The following is a 21628-nucleotide window of genomic DNA, read 5'->3' on the forward strand; positions in this document are numbered from 1 at the left end:
TCTAGTAGATATTTTCAATATGTCTAAATATACAGGTAATCTTCTTAAGGACCACAATTGAGCCCAAAATTTATGTTGCTAAGTGACACATTCATTAAGTGAGTTTTGCCCCATTTTACGACTTTTCCTGCCACGTTGGATTGTTGCAGTTGTTCACTTAGTAACACCGTTGTTAAGCGATTCTGATTTTCCCATTGACTTTATCAGGTCACAAAAGATGATCACATAACCCCGGGACATTTGCAGCCGTCATAAATATGAACCCGTGGTCAAGCATTGGAATGTGAATCACATGACCTTGGGAATCCTTGGGAATGGTCGTAAGTGTGAAAAACGGCCACAAGTTACTTTTTAGTGCCGTTGTAACTTCGGTCACTAAATGAACTGCTGCAAATGAGACGACTACCTGTAATAGCATCCTTTCAGTCATTGGTGGGGAAGTGGATTTAGCCTCACCTGAGCGATTGCTTGTACTGCATGGCTTCTGAGAGATGCCAGCAGCTTTTGATGCAGGTGTGGGAGGAGCCCACCTTGAAAGCTACATCCAATCACGGTTAAGCTTTATAACAAGAGGCGTTCCTTCCAAAGCATCTTTGAAGGAAGTGTGGACTTCAACTCCCAGAATTCCCCGGGAGACCCAAAGCTCTCCTACGCCCCGCCTCCGAACAGTAACGCCACTGAACAGGACCCCACTGATTGGTTCGAGCTCCTCCCTCACCCACCCAATGGGAGAGGCCGCGAGGGGCGGGGCCGGCGGCGACGAGGGAGGCGGGAACCGCGCTCTTTCCCCCCCCTTCCCCCGCACGCACACAAACAAGCCGCGGCGCAGGCGCAGTGCGGGCCTGGTCGCGCGAGCCCTTCCCCTCCACCATCCTCCTGTCTGCCTTTTTTTTTTTTTTTTTCCCCCCTCAGAGGCGGGCGATGCTGGGCGGCGAGGAGAGCGGCCAGGCCGCGGCCGGAGGGGGCGCCCCGGTCTCCGCGGCCTCTCCCGCAGCTGAGGCCGAGGCGCCGGCCTTGGCCGCCCCCGCTGCCCGCGACGCTGAGGTAAAAAAGGACGAGGAGGAGGAGGAAGCGGAGGAAGAAGAAGAAGAGGAGGAGGAAGAAGAAGAAGCGGCGGCGGCCGAGGCGGAGCGAGCCACCCGGCAGCGTTACGAGGAGCTGTGCAGCAGCCTCAACATGGACGAGCGAGCCCGAGCCGAGGCCTGGCTCAGCTACCAGAGTATGAGGAGGAACTACACCCTGGAGGTGGGGCCGGAGGCGGGGCCTGCGGAGGGGGGCGGGGCTTGCGCGGCAGGCTGGTTGATCGGCCCGGCCACCGCCAGGGGGCAGCAAAGCATCGCAGCGCCCTTACCTCTTTTTTTGGGGGGGGCGCTCCAGGATGCCTCCAATGGCAATTCCTATCATTGGCTGGCACAATTTTATTTTGTATTTTACAGCTGGTCCTCGCCTTACGGCCATAATGTTTGTAAAGTGAGACATGGGTGGAAGTGAGTTTTGCCCCCTTGCGCTCCGTTTGTTAAGTGGGTCACTGCAGTGGATAAGCGAGTCAGGTTAACTGTAACAGTTGGAAGGGGACATTGGAGGTCATCTAGTCCAGGGGTCTGCAACCTTAAACACTCAAAGAGCCATTTGGACCCGTTTCCCACAGAAAAGAAAACACCGGGAGCCACAAAACCTTCCTGTGCCTGAGTATTTCTTGAGCAGCCACCAAACTAGCCTATGTAGTTGAATTAAACATTCTGTTTTCTTCTGAAGCTTTTCTTTTCTTGGATTTATCCATGGTTGGCCTACCGGAGGTTGAAAAGCTCAATGAATCGCATTGATTTATTCGATGATCCATCTGTTTGTTTTCTTGGCTGTCCATGGTCCTCTCAGGAGTCCTATCAAACACCAAAGTTGCTGGTGTAGACTGAGGGTGTCTGGAGTTGGTTGTGGTATATCGCAAGGGGATGATTGAGCCACTGGGGTTTGATTTATATTTTTTTTATGAGTTTTATTGTTGTGATGATGGAGAATATTGCTTAATCATACCCTATATTGTAAATTGAAATGAATAAATGCTTCCCTTAGCAAATCATATCTCCAGTACATCTGATAGACAATTGAAAAGCAGCAAAGAGACAGGAGTAATGAACAAAATAAAGGCTTTCAGTGTTGAAAAGAGGAAGGATGTATAAAGAAACATGTAATCAGTGAGCAGTGATGGATTTTAGCCTGAGGGTTTAAAGCTTACATAATAGCTTTGGTAGAGTTACAAATCAGTCATACACCCAGTTGTGGAAGCACATAGTCTGCAGTTATGTGTTCAGAAAACTGTAATTACAGTCTTCCAAAAGATGCACCTGATCAGAAATCAGCTGTTTGCCTGTTATTTGCCTAATTAAATACTGGATCTATATGACAGGCAAGGACTTTTCTCTCTGCTTTGTGGGTTAAGTTGATGTATCACTATTAAATTATAGTACTGTTTGGTAAATGCCACTCTACATTTGGCCACTTGATGAATTTTATTGTTGTGATGAATAAACAAAATAAAACTAGTACATTTCTTGGTGGACCAGTATGAATATTTTGGTTTTTTGAATTGGCTGCATTGCCACTGCAATTTACCTGTAGGAATGGCTGTCTGAATTCATGGTTTGTCATTGTGTAACCTTCCTGAAATCTCCATCTGTCTCTCTTTTAAGTACATTGTTAATTAATCCAGACTTTTATTATTTTGAACCTGAAGTTACTTTGATATAGCATAGAAATTCTCAGTAGTAAGAGAGTAATAACACACTACATGCTGGAAAAACATGGATTAAACAAAGAAAACTATGCTTTAAGCAATCCTTAAACTTCAAATATTTATTTCATTGGAAATATAATTGTAGAATTTAGAGACATTCAGTGGCCATTACATCAGTTAAGTTGGAATAGATTTAAACCAGATTGCTTATTGCAAAAGTAATCTACACATATGTGAATGTGAATCCTTTCTGAATGTGTAAACTGGAGCTCACAAAGTCCCACTACAGTTTCTGTATAGGCCAAGGTGTTACTCACTTTCTGTTCCCCTGGATCAAAGGTGTTTTTTTCAAGAGGCAACTGGACTTTCTGGTTTTTCTTTGAAGACGTTTCTTAAGACTGAAAATCTCCATAGACATTTCCGTGGATCAGCTTTCCTCTTCCAATAGAATATGATAATTGTTTATTATGAACTGAGCAAACTTTTAAAATATGTTTATAATAAGCTAATAGTTAATTAATTAACATAGCTAATTCCCAGTCAGGAACAAATTTCTTGCAGTTGTATGACCTCGGAGATGGGTGAATTTATTTTACTGTTTTCAATTAACAGGGGAATGATCTGCACTGGTTAGCATGTTCGTTATATGTGGCTTGCAGGAAAGCCGTCCCAACAGTTAGCAGAGGGACTGTTGAAGGAAATTATGTGTCTTTAATCAGAATACTGCGTTGTTCAGGACAAAGGTAACTTCTCTTCTAAAATGTTATGAAGTGCTGAGATTGTCAAGTTTAGAAAGTCTGCTGCAGAACTTCATATTTTAATGTGTAAATTGCTATAGTTACTAATGAAATCTTGTCATACCTTAACACATACTTCCTGATGGTTAGAGAGCACTTTAATTCCATACAGATAATCCTTGATTTGTGACCGCAATTGAGCCCAGTATTTCTGTTGCTAAGTGAGACATTTATTAAGTGAATCTTGCCCTATTTTACAAACTTTCTTGCAACAATTGTTAAGTGAATCACTGCAGTTCTTGAGTTACCATACTTTTCGGAGTATAAGACGCACTTTTACCCCCCTAAAAGAGGGTGGAAATGTTTGTGCGTCTTATACACTGAATACAGCCATTTTTGGCCTCCCATTTTTTGCAAAAACGGGGCACGCAGAGGCTTTGGGAGGCCTGCAGAGTGCTCCTGGGGGCTGGGGAGGGCAAAAACGCCCCTGTTTTTACTAAAACGGGCCCATTTTTTACAAAAATGGGGCACGCAGAGGGTTTGGGAGGCCCGCGGAGTGCTCCTGGTGGCTGGAGTGGGCGAAGACTTTTTTTTTTCTTGCTTACCTCTTCGAAATCTTGGTGCGTCTTCTACACCAGTGCGTCTTATAGTCCGAAAAATACGGTAGTAACCCGGTTGTTAAGTAAATCTGGGTTCCCCACTGACTTGACTTCTCAGATAATCACAAAAGGGGATGACATGATCACAGGACAGTGCAACGGTCATAAATATGAGTCGGTTGCCAAGAGTCTGAATTTTGATCACGTGACCTTGGGGATGCTGCAATAGTTGTATGAAAAATGGACGTAACTCACTTTTTTCAGTACCGTTGAAACTTCAAACGGTCACTAAATGAACTGTTGGGAGTCGAGGAGCACTACCTGTACCCTTATTCTTGTTCACCAGAAGTAATAGACGCGTGGAGAGACATAAATTAGGATCGGTGTTCAACAAAATGTTTTGGAATGTAATCGTTTCCTAAGTTTAAATTTCTGACCATCGCAAATGTCTTCAGTTTGATAGAGTTTTTTAACAAGATGAAGAAATGGGAAGATATGGCAGACCTACCCTCCCAGTTCAGAGAACGTACCACAAGATTAGAAAGAAACTTTACAGTTTCTGCTGTAATATTTAAGAAGTATGAACCCATTTTTCAGGATATTTTCAAGTACCCACAAGATGACCAACCACGACAGCCCAGAGGGAGAAAACAAAGGTATGTATTCATGTTGTTAACTCAAAATTCTCCCAAGGAGATTTACATGTCTGGTTCTTTAAGTATGACCGAGTTCTTCACTTAATTCTTTATTAACTACTCAAGGCTGATTAAAGTGCAATTTCCAGTTGTGGTCATAAATGGAGAACCACCTATTTATTACCTGTGTTTTCTTGACATATTCCAGAAATTACAGTTTTAAGACTTTGTTTCAGTTTCAAACCTGTTCTTTCTGATTTGGGATATTTGTAACTATATTAGCAATTCATAGTCTGTGTCTCCTTTATAACTGTTTTCGTAGGAAATGTCCTTGCTGAGTTAATCTGTACTAATTCCAGTCAGCAGGTTCTGACAGGTTCTGGAGAACCAGTAGCGTAATTTTGAGTAGTTTTGAGAACCAGCAAATACCACCTCTGGCTGGCCCCAGAGTGGGATGGGAATGGAGATTTTGCAATATCCTTCCCCCAGGAATGGGGAGGGAATGGGGATTTTGCAGTATCCTTCCCCTGGAGTGGGGAGGGAATGGGGATTTTGCAGTATCCTTCCCCTGCCATGCCCACCAAGCCACGCCCACAGAACCGGTAGGGAAAAATTTTGAATTTCACCCGACTAATTCATATTTCCACTGATTACTCTGCTTACTAGGCTTGTAACTGATAAGGTTAAATTATATGCTCATTAAGGGCCGATTATCATTGCTTTATTTAATAAATACAAGAGCTATAATACCTGCACCAATAGTTCATTTTTTTTAGCCTAAAGGTTCCAAGCTGTCAAATTAAAGAGGAAATAGGCATGTATACCACTTCCGTGGTCCAGCCTGAATGTATATAAATAAACATCTTCTGGGGTGTACATTTTGAAACGTTTTATTAGATAATTGAAACATAATACATTTGTTTCTTTTTCATGGCTACATTTCTAAAAAGGAGGCAGCCTTGCACTGTCTCTGAAGTTTTCCAGTTTTCCTGGGTTCTCTTTGTTTATGCAAAAGGTAAGAATGTTTTTTCCCCCCCATTGATTAGAATGTAAAAGCAGTAATGATGCTGGGTAACAACCAGCTCATTATATTTCTGCCTTGCTTTCAGAAAGATTGGGTCAGGACATCTTTTGGAATAGGATAGATACGTATATTTGATAAATTAGTAAAAGATCCTTTTAGTGTTAAATGAGCATCTCGATTTTTTATGACGAGCACAGGATTTCTTCAGCATAAAATGTTTCTAGGACAGGCTTACACCAGTTGCAAATTGTTATGCTGACAAATTCTGTGGGCTTTTTTCTAAGTTTTCAGTGGTAAGTATTAGAAAACAAACACTTCACATAATGTTGCAAAGCAGTTTCCTAGACGTTTTAAACATAAAATTTCAAGCCTTTTATTTTAAAATATTTGGAAAAAACAGTTCAATAAGGTTTTGTGAAAGTTCATACCAGTAAAATATGTTCCAGTTGTGTGGAACACAACATATTAATGCACAGTTAGAAAAAACCCTTTCCTTCAGTTAAGAAAGAAATCCCATCTGCTAAACAGTATTAAGAGAGTTGCCAGAAGTTAGCACTGACTTAAAGGCATAGAACCACACAAAAATTTATGGTAGAGGTTTCTGTAAGTGAGAAGTATAGAACTAACTTTTTGTCTGTTTACAATACAATACAATGCAATACACAACACAAACCCACCTTATATAAATATGCAGAGCCTTAAAATGAGAAAAGTGACCTTTGTTACTTGTAAGCCCAGGAACTCAAAATACACACAGACACAATTTGTTTCTGTTTCTTTTTGTTGGGGGAGGTGGTTTCTGCTCTCTTTTTCATAGCAACCATACTTCAAAGGGCTGGTTTGGGCTTGTTTAAGTGATAGGCTTTCTAACTTAAAGAATAGCAACATAGGTTTCTTTTTCCTGCGTGGAAAATCTGCAGATCTCTTGCCTGCTTGTAATTCAGATTGCTTTCCCCATGAAGGCACACGGTACGTAGGACAAATGCTAATATCCGGTAAACCGATTTTTAGCAGCATCGACTATTAATTTTGTATTCTTACTTTTCCCCTTTTAAATAATTATCTTCTGCTTGTCTAAATTTATAACACATGCTATTTAAAACTATTATTAAATAGATGTGATACTTTAGTTTGATTATTTCAAATGGAAATAGATTCACTTAAGAAGTGAAAGACTTCATTTGAAGCTAAGAAACATTACTTTCTGATGTTTAACTTTGGTTAAATGAAAATAATCCTTAAAGAATATGGCTTTGTTCAGATTTACCATATTAATGCTCTCCTCTCTCTATTTCAAGATCAGCGCATAACTGAATATTTGTGGATTTCATCATCATATTCATCCTAGCATTTTAATAATTTTTTACAGCAAGTCTGAAACAAACCACAAACTAAAGAATTAATTTATTTGATATGTAGGCATATGTTCTCAAGATTTCATCTGGTTATTGTTAAAGAATGTGGTGTACAAATTTATTAATTTAGATTAAAAATAAATAAATTTCTGAATTTTATTATCTGTTTTCATATTGAATTTCACAGGCAATTTCCCTATGATCAGTGATGATTTGGTAAATTCATACCATCTGTTACTGTGCGTCCTTGATCTAGTCTATGGGAATTCTTTGCAGTGCCCAAATCGTAAGGAGATTCTGAATCCAAGTTTTAAGGGTAAATTTAATACTTTTTTTTATTATACTGTTTTCCAAGTATTATGATTTATCTTTAATTAACTTAAACCTTAAAATGTGGCTAGCAAAATGCTGTATAAATATTGTGCTAAATGGTTCACCCATTTGCTCTCTTGTGACATCCAGTCATTTATTAAAAGCTTACCATAGAAAATCATAGTATGCCATAGAGGAAAATTATTCATATTCAGACTTAACTAATTGGCCTGATGAAAATTGAAGAGCAAGAAAATCGCTTCATACTTTTAAAAGAACAACAGATTGTACATACAACAGGAAATTGTTTGTTTGTGGGAGTTGGGTTTTTTTTCCTTTCCCATTTGTCTATTAAGGAAGGTAGAAAAATGTTTTTTTATTTCTCTTTCACCCTCTTCCCACTTAACCATTACAAAGGGCTGCCTGAAGATTTTCACAGTAAGGATTTTAAGCTCTTGTCTGAAGCTCCTTGCATCATTGACAAACTTTGCTCCTTGCACGATGGCTTGGTTTTGGAAGCCAAGGGAATAAAAGAACATTTCTGGAAGCCCTATGTGAAAAAACTCTTTGAGAAAAAGGTATGTCATTGGATAACAATTCTAACCGATCTTCAGAATCACTACAGCTCCATTATTGATGGTTAACTTCAATACTTTTTTTTTTTTTTTTTTGTAGATCCTAAAAGGAAAAGAGGAGAACCTGACAGGTTTTTTGGATCCTGGAAACTTTGCAGAAAGCTTGTAAGTATCATAAAACAATGGTACTACTAATTTCAGGATTTTCTGGATATAAAGGATCCACCAGTCTATAGCTTCTAAGTCTCTTAAGATTCAGGTTGGGTTTCACAATTTTATGAAAACCTATAAAAATGTTTAGCGATCGTTTGCAAGTATTTATACTTCGATCAGCCTTTCTTCCATTCTTCATTCCAGTAAGGCCATCAACAAGGCCTACGAGGAATACATTCTGTCAGTTGGAAATCTAGATGAGAGGATCTTTCTTGGAGAAGATGCTGACGAGGAAATCGGAACCCTGCGAAGGTGTTTAAACACAGCTTCAGAGATGGAAACAGCCGAAAGGGTACAGATGAAATATAATCTGCAGGAACACTTTGAACGGGTGAGTCTAAACACGGTCTGTTCTGAAGTTAGCTCCATGATGATCAGCCTCATTTCAAGTTCTATCAAACAGAATCTAGGATCTATCCAAGGGGACAGAACGAAAAAACTCTCTTATTCTAAAGAGGATGTTTATCTGTTGACAGACATTCCATTATTTCATTTAATATAGATTATTAAAATGTAAAGTTTAATTACCAATGGGGGGTAAATCTTGGTAGCTCACGGTTGACGTGAGCGGGTCCTTGGTGCTCTCTGAGCTTGCTTGTTTTCTTGCAGAAGTTTCATTATCCAAACTAGGTATTTGGGTAATGTCTGCAAGAAAACAACTAAACCCAGAGACCACCAAGGATTCCCTCCAAGTTTAATTAGCTTAACTTATCATATATATCACTTCTCAGACTCGCATCCTGATTAAGAGCTAGTTGTCTGTCAGTTAATTGCCGTGTCCCTTTAAAGCAATAATAGTGCCCAGTCTCACCCCAGATTATCAGAAAATGCCAACAGTTTATCTCTGACCCTGTACTTGTTCTTTTTCTTATGCACTTTATAGGGGCATTGTTCTGTATAGATATCTTAATAGGGAGACTATGGGTTAGAAGAAGAGGCAGATTTCAGTCCAAAGAAGGCATAACCAGGGATAAGCGTTGTTGGAGTTGATGAAGAGTCTGAGTGGCGTAGGAGGCTAATGCCTCCTACTAAGGCAGCATTTTACATCCAGCTGCCTGCAATTACTGCGAGTTCAATTCTCACCAGGCTCAAGGTCGACTCAGCCTTCCATCCTTTCTAAGGTGGGTAAATTGAGGACCCAGTTTGTGGGGGCAATAAGCTGACTTTGTATAAAATATACAAAAGTATGAAGGCTATTGCTTAACGCATTGTAAGCCACCCTGAGTCTCCGGAGAAGGGAGGCATATAAATCAAATTAAAAAAAAAAAAGGTGATTTTCTGAATCGAAATTTTAGTTGAAAGTACAGGAACTTTCTTGAAATGCCTTTCGTCTTTGTATCTTTTGATTAGACAAAATCTTTCAGAATATCTACACCTCTCACTGGCCGGAAATACATCAAGGATAGCGATCCTTACTTGAGCCCCATTTCCATCGCGACCCACTGCTTGACACGGCTTCACACAATGTTGGCCGGGCTGAAGAATGCCCCTAGTGAGAATCTGGAGCAAATTCTGAGGTCAGTAGAATCCCCCTCTTTGCACTTCCCAAATTGGTGGCTACATGACGATTCAAATTTGGGCAGGCGGCTGAAATTTAAACAGGATTTAGTTGGTGAAGTGGCACTCTTTTTAAGAATTCCATGTGATTTTATATGTTTTTTTTTTAAATCCCAAAAGTGGACTGTGTTCTTTAGTGACGTTGTGTGTGTAATAAATCAATTTGTGAACATTGCATCATTATACAAAGTTAAACCTTTGAAACTTAAGCACAGGTTTTAATTTCTTTTAGTGATAAATGCTTGGATAAAGGGATTGTTTTTAAAAGCCTCCTATATAAAACTACATAGATGTTTTCTTTCAAAAGTGGCAAATCTACATTATTCACTTGTTCGTTGACAGGGGGTGTTCCAGGGATCCTTCTCTCTCCATTACCAATAGAGTGAAAGAAATGTATGAAATTTATTCGCAAAAGGCACCATCCTCTGGAGAATCTGGGAATTTCCCCAAAGGTGAGAATGTGTAAAAAGCGTTTTTGCTTTTTGTTTTGTGTTCCCAAAAGACTCTAATTTTAGTATTAAACTAACTATTTAATTTAACATTTTTACTTGGTATATTCTTACATTTTAGCGCAATATAAGAATGATCATTTACTATTATTTATTAAATTTATTGGCCACACAACTTAGCACAGGGTAACTCTGGGAAGTTTACAATATCATTTCTTAGCGTTTATGAGGCATGATGTATAAAAGAAATTCTGTTTCTTTACAAGCTCATTCTTAATTAATGTTCATTTCAAGAGACCTTAAAATAGTTCATGTTTCAAGAAACCAGTTCTGAGGGAGAAGGGATCCACACGTGTGTGTGTGTTTAATGATTATTTTACTGGTAGTTAATAACCCCTGAAAGTTTTCTGTTCTTTTTTTAAATGTTATTATGGGAAAACAGTGCTTATTTTATGTTACATGATTATTTCAGATCTTGTTGGTAAACACTTCCGTCTCGCTGAGGTCCTTTATTATAAGGTTTTGGAATCCGTCCTAAAGCAAGAAAAAAAAAGACTTGAAGACGCTGACTTATCTGTAAGTATAGCCCAGTGATTTGCATAAATGTTCTCTTTTTTTAAAAAAAAAACTAATTGAGTCTACAGGAAAATGCAGCATAGAACACTGAGTTAAGATGCAACACTGGCCAGAATCTGATACTTAACCATACTGATTCCATACATTCAGCCTTCAGTTTGCTTACAGCTTTCCAGAGAAAAATCAACTAACACGATAATTTCGCAAATGGATATAATGTTAGCAGGGCCACCATGATTTAACCAACTGCAATGAGAGATGAGGGTAAGAGAGTCTGCTTAGGGAACGAAGTTAGAAAAGATTCACCCTGATCATCGCAAGGTTTAGGACATCCCAATATGGCTCAAATGCTGAGCTTATCGATCGAAAGGTTGGCAGTTCAGAGGTTAGAATCTCTAGTGCCGCATAACGGGGTGAGCTCCCATTACTTGTCCCAGCTTCTGCCAACCTAGCAGTTCGAAAGCAGGTAAAAAATGCAAGTAGAAAAATAGGGACCACCTTTGGTGGGAAGGTAAGAGCGTTCTGTGCACCTTTGGCATTGAGTCATGCCAGCCACATGACCACAGAGACGTCTTCGGACAGCGCTGGCTCTTCTGGCTTTGAAACGGAGATGAGCACCGCCCCCTAGAGTCGGGAACGACTACCACATATGTGCCAGAGGAACCTTTACCTAATATGTAATCAGGATGTTTTATTAAGCTTCTTCAGTGTCCCCTTCCACTTAAATCTGCTTTGTATACATTTCTTAACAGACAGATAGCATTGCAGGTGCATTTTAAAACAATCTACCTATGCTTGGCAATTTAGGCACATAATAATGTTAGCGAGCAACAAATATTTGATTTTTGTATTGACCTGCCTTCTCTCTCTCTCTCTCTCTCTCTCTCTTTTTTAATTCTAGGCCATCCTGGAGCACGATGTCTTTCATAAGTCTCTCATGGCCTGCTGCCTTGAAATAATTATTTACTCCTACAAGACTGCAGATAGTTTCCCGTTCATCACGGATGTTTTTGATGTTCCTGCCTTCCACTTTTATAAGGTAAATCCTTTGCGTGGAGTGCTGCAACAAATTAATGTAATTGCTGTTAAAGGCACAAGCAATGGAAACAATAGTAGAGCAGCATGTGTCAGGTGCAAGAAATCAGAAGCCGGGATGGAATTGAAAACTACTACGAGTTTGTTCCATGCTACCTATAGACATGCTACCTGAACTACTAACAGTCAAGGAAAATTGGCACCAGATAAGAGAACAACTGGGGGACGCGGTGGCTCAGTGGCTAAGTGGCTAAGACGCTGAGCTTGTCGATCAAAAGGGTTGGCAGTTCAGCGGTTCGAATCCCTAGTGCCGCGTAACGGGGTGAGCTCCTGTTACTTGTCCCAGCTTCTGCCAACCTAGCAGTTTGAAAGCAGGTAAAAAATGCAAGTAGAAAAATAGAGATTGTGAGGCGAGAGCTCTACCTCTAGGCCACTGCACCACTCATCCTTATTGCTGATCCTTGTCCATAATAAAGATTTGATTTGATATATTGCAGGTGATCGAGATCCTGATCAGAGCAGAAGATGGCCTTTGCAGAGAGGTGGTGAAGCACCTCAACCACATTGAGGAACAGATTTTAGAGAGCCTGGCATGGAAACCGGAATCTCCACTCTGGGATAAAATAAAAGAAAATGAAAATAAGGTTCCTACCTGCGAAGAGGTAAAAGACCTCTTGCTCCTTTGTGACTTGTACAAAGACTTTTACTAGAAATGTCCAAAAGACTTGGAGCAATGGGAATTCTTAGGTGCCTAAATACCTATAATACCATGATGAAATATTTTGTGCTTTTAGGTGATGCCACCTCAGTATTTTGAAAGATCAAATGGGAACAGCGTGCCTGGTTCCCCTTTAACTCCAAGAAGATTAAATGAAGTTCGTGCTGAAACTGGAACACAGGGAAAGGGTAAGCCTTTCCAAATTTAGAGGAAGATAACAAGCTTATATTTAAAATTTCTCCAGTTTTGAGAAAATATACATTTATTAATGCAGGTGGTCCTTGACTTGCCACCATAATTGAGCCCAGGATTACAGTTGCAATTCGTTACAGTTGTAAATTGAGGCACCCACATGACCAGAAGTAATATTTCATCTTTTTTTCAGAGTGGTTCTTAAGCTAACCCATTCATTTGAATGGATTTTTTTTTTTTTTGCCAAAAATCATTTGCAGTCATAGAACTGCAGAATGCCACAATAGATCATAAACTGACCTGCTGGACATGCGGTTATGGGACACGGTGTGTGTGCGTGTGTCAATTTATGAGATCTGGGAGTGCTTTTTATGAGCCATAAAGTTGATGTTCCATAGTCATTGTAAATTTGAACAGTTGTAAAACTGTTCAGTGAAGTCTACCTGTAACAAAAAAAAAACCCACATCTTTTTGTTGTTGTGGCTAAGTTAGAAAGTGGCCATAAGTCTCAGGAAGCTATTCGTATTTACTGTCTCCCTTCGGTGACCCATCCATGTATCCTTCCTTTCCTTAATCTTCCTATCATCATCATCATTTAATGACCCCGGGCAACTGAATGGAGCTGAGTGTTTACTGCCCAGATGCCCTTCCTGTCGCCAATGCGGAGCTATATTCAGCAGATATATTCTCATTGTCCCCAGAGAGAGAAATATCTGCCTCTACCTAAGATCGAACTCACAGCCTCCTGAGTGTGAGGTGAGAGCTCCACCTCTAGGCCACCGCACTACTCTTTCCTTAATCTCCCTATCTGATAGGAATCCAGTGTAAGGCCCAGAGATGAGGTTCAAGCCCTTTCAAATCGTGAACTGTCACACCCTTGCTCTGCTCTTCTTCTTGAACTTCCACCATGTCTAAAAGAGCTCAGTGATTTAGACCGATACAAGCCCTTTGAGATTGCGCTTAGTTTCTTTACCCAGGTTTTTTCACGTCTGCTTTTCTCCCCCCCCCCCGTTCCCTTTGTGATCTCTGTAGGCATTTCGTTTTCTCCAGCCACCCTCTACGAACGGTACAGCTCTCCAACCACCAACCCTACCAGAAGAAGGCTGTTTGTTGATAACGACACCTCCGGGGAGGCCCCTCGGACACCCGTGAGGGTCCCTCAGCCGCCTGTGATCAGCACCATGCCTGTACAGAGCGTCTCCTCCGATACCATCCCTGTCACGCCGGTGCCTGGACAGACTTTGGTAACCGTGGCAACCGCCACAGTGACTGCAAATAACGGACAGACAGTTACCATACCTGTACAAGGTGAGGTGGATCAACGCACGGGTGAGAAATAATGCTTCCTTAAACCGTGGTACGGCTGGTAGCTAAGGAAGGACCACGTTAACATCGAGAATGTAGTCTATTCTTTGTTGGCCAAGTGTGATTGGACACACAAGGAATTTGTCTCCGGTGCTTAAACTCTCAGTGTACATACAAACAACAAGTAATATAGTCATAAGATACCATTAGGAGAAGGGGTAGGTAAATGAGAAGGACGGTAGCGAGACAGCCCTACTACATGGGTAAATATCCTTAGATCTAAAACAGTGCTGAGGGGATTAGATATTCAGCAGAATGATGGCACGAGAAAAAACTATGTCTGGTTATTTTTTGGCATGCAGTGCTCTATAGCGGCCTCCTGAGGGGGGAGGTTGAAACAGTTTATATTTAGAACGCGAGGGGTCTTCCAACTAGTTTTCCAACTTGAAATAATTTGGGGGGGGGCGGCGGGCTTTCCTGTCCAAAGGGGGGAAAGTACCAATCGCCTAATCTATTCCTTGGCGGTAGGATTATATAATAAGGGACGCGGTGGCTCAGTGGCTAAAACACTGAGCTTGTCAATTGAAAGGTCGGCAGTTCAGCGGTTCAAATCCCTAGTGCTGCGTAACAGGGTGAGCTCCCGTGAGTTGTCCCAGCTTCTGCCAACCTAGAAGTTCGAAAGCATCTAAAAAATGCAAGTAGAAAAGGTAACAGCGTTGCATGCGCCTTTGGCATTGAGTCATGCCGGCCACATGACCATGGAATCGTCTTCGGACAGCACTGGCTCTTCGGCTTTGAAACGGAGATGAGCACCGCCCCCTAGAGTCGGGAACGACTAGCACATATGTACCAGGGGGAACCTTTACCTTTACTTTAGGATTATATATATATATATATATATTTCCACTTCCTTTGACAGGCATTGCCAATGAAAATGGGGGCATAACATTCATTCCGGTCCAGGTCAACGTTAGTGGACAGACTCAATCACTGTCTAGTCCCATCCCGCCTCTCAGTGCGCAGACCCTTGCTGGCACGCTGAGTTCTCAGCAGATGACTGGTCCAACCCTTCAGTTGCAAGGCCAGCTCCAACAGGTGGCCCATCCTGGAGAACGACGACAAAAGCAGCAGATCAGTAGCGGTGGCAACAGATCCCGAAAAGCTGGCTCACTCACTCTCTTCTTTAGAAAGGTACATCGACCTTGGAAAAGAGACAGTTTGCTGTAGTGGTTAAGGTGCTGGCCTAGAAACCAGGAGACGGGGAGTTCTAGTTCCGTCTTAGTCAGGAAAGCCAGCTGGGTGACTTTGGTCCAATCACCAGGAGACTTGTGAGTTCTAGTCCTGCCTTAGGCATGAAAACCAGGTAGGTGACATTGGGCTAGTCACTCTTGGTCCAACCCACCTCACAGAGTGGTTGTTGTGGGGAAAAGAGGGGGAGGAAAGAGTATCAGGTATGTTTGCCTCCTTGAGTTATTTATAAAAAACAATAAAGGTGAGGTAGTAAAATAATATATAAAAATAAATATCGTAAACCCAAACAAGGAACTACCAAGACCATTCCCACCAACATTGACAGAGCAAGCCACTAACATATAAAAAGAGCAAACCTCATTCCATGCTGCCATTGATAATGTTACCTAGCTTGGTAATGAAACGCTTGCAAGAAAACAAGCTCAGAGAGCACCAAGGATTCCCACAGTTCAATCCTGAGCCAAAAATATTCTCTTCCATTGATGCAAATAAATCAAAGAATATGGCATGTTTTGCAAAGAAAACTCCTCTCCCTGTCTTTTCCCGAACGCTGTAATCCCGTGAAGCATTTTCATAATTTTTCATCCAGATGCGAAAAAATGTCATTCTATGGAAAAAGAAAAAAAAATCGTATGTCTTCTAGCTCTGATAGTATTTTCTGGCTTCAACAGGTATTTTATTTAGCAAGCGTTCGTCTGCGGGATATCTGTATCAGGCTGGATATTTCCGACGAGCTGAGGAAGAAAATCTGGACCTGTTTTGAATTTTCACTGGTACAATGCTCGGAGCTCATGATGGACCGACATCTCGATCAGCTGTTAATGTGTGCTGTTTATGTAATCGCAAAGGTAAAGTTTCACCAATTTAACTTGGAAGATAAAAAAAATACCTAGCGCTAAATAAAAGTGCTAATATTTGTCCGCTAATGGATACCTTCCATTCCAGGTTACCAAAGAAGACACTTCGTTTCAGAACATCATGCGCTGCTATAGGATGCAGCCCCAGGCCAAAAGCCACGTGAGAACATTTTCTTTGCTCCTGTATTCAATCATCTTCTTTTAATGACCCCATAATCCTTTGCGGGGTGGAGTCTGGGTAACTGAATGGAGCCTAGTGTTTACTGGCCGGATGCCCTTCCTGTCACCAATGAGGAGTTTTGTTCAGCAGATATTATTCTTATTGTGCCCAGAGAGAGAAAATATCTGCCTTTACCTGAGATCGAACTCACAGCCTCCTGATTGTGAAGCGAGAGCCCCACCTCTAGGCCACCGCACCACTCTTGTTCCTGCATTCAATGCTACATTCAGTTGTTTTATTGAGTTTGTTTTCTTCAATCATCAGTTTTAGTTCAACCTTAAGGGGGAAATTCCAGATATTGGCGTAGTCTTCAAGATTAGCACCCAATTTTATTAAAGAAGGTCATATCCTACCTAGTGAAAAAAGGGCCTTCTATAAAACTATCATGAAATGCATACAGAAATGCTTCCCTCTGCATCTCAGATTCGTGCCGCTTATACTTGCAAGAGTTCCATCTAGCTGGGCTTGATGTTGTCTTTGAAAAGTATCAGAAGAATAACTCTCCCACTGAAAGCTCATATTTTTATTCAGCAAGGCCATTTTCCCTTCTGAAATAATTTTGCCTTTTTTAAGGTGTACCGCAGTGTATTGATTAAAGGCAGAAAACGAAGGAATTCTGGCACCAGCGACGCAAACAATCCTCAGAATTCCCCCGTGGAGAAAAATAAGGATCGAAGTAAGTGAATGTAGTAAGGAGAAGACTAAAATTAGAAAGGTCTCCCGCTTTCTAGCCTGGTGCCTTTACTACTACAGTCAACTCTGAAGTTGGCCTGACTGAGGCCATCTTTGAGGCTTCAGTGTTGCCACAACAGTGATGAGGGTTAAAAGGTAAATGTTCCCCTCGCACATCTGTGCTAGTCGTTCCCGACTCTAGGGGGCGGTGCTCATCTCTGTTTCAAAGCCGAAGAGCCAGCACTGTCCAAAGACATCTCCGTGGTCATGTGGCCGGCATGACTCAACGCAAAAGGCGCACGGAACGCTGTTCCCTTCCCACCAAAGGTGGTCCCTGTTTTCCTACTTGCATTTTTTACGGGCTTTCGAACTGCTAGTTGGCAGAAGCTAGGACAAGGAACGGGAGCTCACCGCGTTATGCGGCACTAGGGATTCGAACCGCTGAACTGCCGACCTTTCGATCGACAATTGGAGAGCGCTGGGGGTTTGTAGCCAAAACAAGATACTTTCCCCTGGGAACTGAGGACATTCCAACAGGTGGCTGAAGGGAGGAGGAGTGATGTTACCAAGCAATTGAACAGCACCCTTGATTGGACCATGTGACTGTTTGAGAAAAGGGGAAAACTTTTAATTAGTTGAAAACCACGGGAACCTTTAGAGTCTGTGCCATATATGATAGATCCAATAAAAGTGTTCTTTGAGGAATCTACCTGCCTCTGAGTTCTGATTGTTATGGGTGCATTACTTGGAACCCTGACGACAAAAAAAAAAAAAAAGGCCAAAATAGCCAGTGGTTTCATAAAACTATCCGATCCAGTGAATCGCATTCTGTCTTTGCAGCAAGCCGAGATTCCAGCCCAGTCATGAGGTCGAGTAGCACCCTGCCTGTTCCGCAGCCTAGTAGCGCTCCTCCAACACCAACACGACTGACCGGTGCCAGCAGCGACACTGAAGAGGAGGAACGTGGAGACCTGATTCAGTTTTACAATAATGTCTACACAGACCGAATTAAAGACTTCGCCCTAAAGTACTCCTCAGCCAACGGAGTAAGTAACCCTTTTCTCCCCCTTCCTTCTTCAGAATAGGTAAGCTACTATTTGTCTGATTAACAACTGGAGTTACTCAGGTTGTCCTGCCATTACAATATTTTACTTTTTTTTTTAAAAAAAAAATCCCAATCTATTTTTGGGTGCGTGCGTGGATATTGACGTGATCTGGGCAGAAACTGGAAATATCTGGGCAGAAACTGGAAATAGTAAGAAGAGGACTCTTTTAAACCTAAGTCCATTGCAAATAAATCTCTTAACATGATGAATAAAATCATCTCTGCCTTACAACAAAATGGAACCATCTTGTATTTGACATGGGATTCTTGTATTCTGTAGGCTAAATTTTAAAAGCTGGTAATTCTGAAAACTTGTCACAATTCTCATACAGGATTTCTAAATTGCTCAGGACCAGGAATGTAAAAAAAAAAAACCCAGTGGATGTGTTGTGGTGCTTTAAGTTGCCAAATGCATTCCATTCTCTCTTTTTTTTGTGCTTGCTTGTTAACTGTATATGCATTTTATCACTCTTTTGCATCAGACTGATGTTCCTCCCTTATCTCCATATCCGTTTGTGAGAAGCGGCTCTCCACGCAGAGTCCAACTGTCTCAAAACCACCCAATTTATATTTCTCCCCACAAAAATGAGTGTGCAGTCTCTCGGCGTGAGAAAATATTCTACTATTTCAGTAGCAGCCCATCAAAGGTAAGAGCTGCTGTTTGGTCACTCCGTGGTGCTGTTGTCCATTAAGTATTTTGAAATCTTATGTCATTTTAGTTAATCAATAACTACATGCTTTAGCAAGCTGTATATCTTTTTTCTATAAATATTCATGGCTGACTAGATTTGCCAATGAATGTCATTATTTATATGGCGGAGAGGGGGGGAGAGAAAAAGAAAGAAAGAAAAAGAGAAAGAAAGAAAGAAAGAAAGAAAGAAAGAAAGAAAGAAAGAAAGAAAGAAAGAAAGATAGATTGATTTGGAAGATAAAATGCAAAGTTTTATTTCTCAGTCGTATTATTCAAGTATTTAATGTTTTTCCAAAGCTGTATTTGTTAGGATGAATGTTGATTGGAGCCTCTTTAAAAATGAGACCAATGATTGAGACAAAAAAAAAAAGCTATTGTTTGAACTGTAGGGATTTGAGATGTAATCTTGAAATATTAATTTACGGAGCAGGGGACTGAAGCAACCTCAGCCACGTTGCTTAAGGGGATTACAAGAAGTTGAACACGATGTCAGTGGTTTTAAACGAGCGATGTAGAGATTAATCTTTGCAGCTGGATTTTCAGGGGAGGGAGAAAAAATGACCAGTCTTTCTTGCTTGTTGCACATTTCAGAGACTTGAAGAGATTAACAGCATGATTAGAACGGGCGAGACCTCGACGAAAAAGAGGGGCATCGTCTTAGAGGAGGGGGCCGAATCACCAGCCAAGCGCATGTGTCCGGAAAACCACACAGCCCTTTTGAGAAGGTTGCAAGATGTGGCCAACGACCGAGGCTCTCACTGATGTCAAAGACTAACTGAGGATTGATACATATATATTTTTTATCGCTATCTGGGCTTTTCTTAACATTTGACCAGTAATAATAGAAGCTGTGACTTCCACATCTCCAAGGCACTTTGGGGGCAGAAAGGAGTTCCCTTTTTTTAACCTCCGTGAGCGTGATGCTCCTGACATTACCACGGACGTCTTCTGCTCAAAGACAATCAGAAAGTTTGAGAAGAAGCATTATTTCCTCTGTCGCCCTGCAAGTCACACCAGCTGTGTTTGGATGTCTCCCATCAAGCGTTGATCGATCCAGTTTACATCCTTTTTTTTTTTTTTTAATTTATTCGGTAGAAGGGATTGGTTTTAATCTCAGAACTGGAAAGACAAAGTATTTTTACATTAGCCCATTAACATTTCTTTTTTTCTTTCTTTCTTTTTTTAAGCTAGTTGGATCTCATCCAGTGTCATGTTTAGAATCTGCAGTATTTTAATCGCATTTCGAAATGTGGCAGTCAGCAGTGATGGAATCAGCTCTGTGACTAATTATCTGACCCAGTTCAGAACTGCTGTGAACCTTCTTTTTAAATTAGGAGTGAAGATTCTAGAATGTTTGTCAGGCAGTAGTTAAAAAACACACTGGAGACTGACCAGAAATTGAAACGGAGGGGAGGAGAGGAGGACTTAAACCCTTCCTCCCCTCCTTCTCTTCTCTCCTTTCTCTTCTCTCCTTTTCTTCTCCTCTCCTTGTCTTCTTTGCCCTTCAGGTGATATGGGAATATTATGTGTATATATACCACAATTTCATTGTATTTTAGCTGTGCAATGTTTCCCGCCAGCTCCTATCAGCAGGTAGCACTTCACTAATTCTCAAATGCAAATTAGTTTTGCAACCTTGGCAATGGCACTTTTGAAAAATATATATAAATATATATATATATATATATATATTAAATAGCAAACCCTAAAATGAAAAGCTGTGTAAAACTGCTTGAATTGTATTTATTCTGGAAGCACACAGAAGTCCTACTCTCGCGTATGAATATTTTAAGATAGGTCTGTTAGCCTTCCCTGTTTCTTAGCTTTATCGGAGCAGTTGGTTGGGGGGGGGGTTCTTTTTCAAAATGAGGAAAACATTGGCTATCCTGGATTATCGTGGTAGCTGTTTGGTCTGTTGCAATGTTTAACTGCTTTAAATGGAGGTCAGGAAGAATGATGTAGAAGAAGAAACTGAACAGGCCACCATCTAGCCTACTTGTGATCACAGTGGCTCAGTAGCATGCAATACGACCATTTCCTAGCTCTTTTTAGGGATGCCATGGATTAAACCTAACACTCTGTGTATGCATAAGAATATGTGCTCCACCACTGGACTGCGGCTTTCATGTGGTTTCTAATACATGCAAAAAAATTCCATTTTTTCCCCCCATAAAGGATCAAATTGAGTCTATAGAGAACACAATGGTGTTCGGGCAATTGAATGATCACTTTGAAGACTAATACGATCACACTCAATTTTGCCAATATTTTGCCCTGGATTGCATTTGCAACAAGATCTGTGCTGCTCTTAAAATTGCTCCAAGGGGATCTAAAGATAGGCATTGGAAGAGGGATTTTAGCTTTATGAAATGATCGACTGGACATAAATCGAATGCAGGGATGTGGTCATGAAACAGGGCAAGTTTTGGTGCATGTAAGTTTAGCCCGTTCATGTGATTCGTACATTTTATAAAGGAACAAAACCCAAAAAGGTCTAATTTAAAAACATAACAAAACACTGCTAATTCAGCCTTTCATCAGGCATTGTCAGCAGCTGTGCTACTTGCCATCATAGCTTCTCAAAAGGGGGGAGGGAACAATTACGTGTCCCATAGATTAAGCCAAAGTAAAACCCTGTAAAATTCTTCCCTCGTTTAATAGACTTTGGATTCAAAATTTCCATCCAGTCATCATCTGAGGCAATTCTCTCGCATCCAAAATAGTGAAGGTGCGCTTAAATTTACCTATCAATACCATTATACAAATGACGTATTTCCTGATTTAACAGATTTGGGGGCGTAATAGAAGCCCTTTTCCGT

The 21628-nt window shown here is 41.0% G+C and overlaps 1 protein-coding gene across 2 annotated transcripts; it reads left to right on the forward strand.

Annotated features, from left to right (window-relative positions):
• Positions 1-889: 889 nt before the first annotated feature.
• Positions 890-20491, forward strand: RBL2 (RB transcriptional corepressor like 2). 2 transcript variants are annotated; one of them, XM_070952681.1, is made up of 22 exons: positions 890-1245; positions 3344-3474; positions 4523-4723; positions 5653-5717; positions 7269-7397; positions 7811-7971; positions 8069-8133; positions 8326-8512; positions 9532-9698; positions 10081-10190; positions 10660-10763; positions 11665-11802; positions 12296-12460; positions 12593-12704; positions 13741-14016; positions 14933-15204; positions 15936-16112; positions 16210-16281; positions 16915-17017; positions 17854-18059; positions 18601-18765; positions 19401-20491. In XM_070952681.1, the coding sequence occupies exons 1-22, from the start codon at positions 922-924 to the stop codon at positions 19569-19571; spliced, it is 3501 nt and encodes a 1166-aa protein (XP_070808782.1). In that variant the 5' UTR covers positions 890-921; the 3' UTR covers positions 19572-20491. The 2 variants fall into 2 exon arrangements, with proteins under 2 accessions (XP_070808782.1, XP_070808783.1); XM_070952682.1 differs by lacking the exons at positions 17854-18059; positions 18601-18765; positions 19401-20491 and having other exon boundaries at positions 16926-17011.
• The last annotated feature ends 1137 nt before the right edge of the window (positions 20492-21628 follow it).

This window comes from Pituophis catenifer, unplaced genomic scaffold, assembly GCF_029215685.1.
Source record: "Pituophis catenifer annectens isolate HBS135680 unplaced genomic scaffold, rPitCat1.0.hap2 SCAF_13, whole genome shotgun sequence".
Taxonomy (NCBI): Eukaryota; Metazoa; Chordata; class Lepidosauria; order Squamata; family Colubridae; genus Pituophis; species Pituophis catenifer.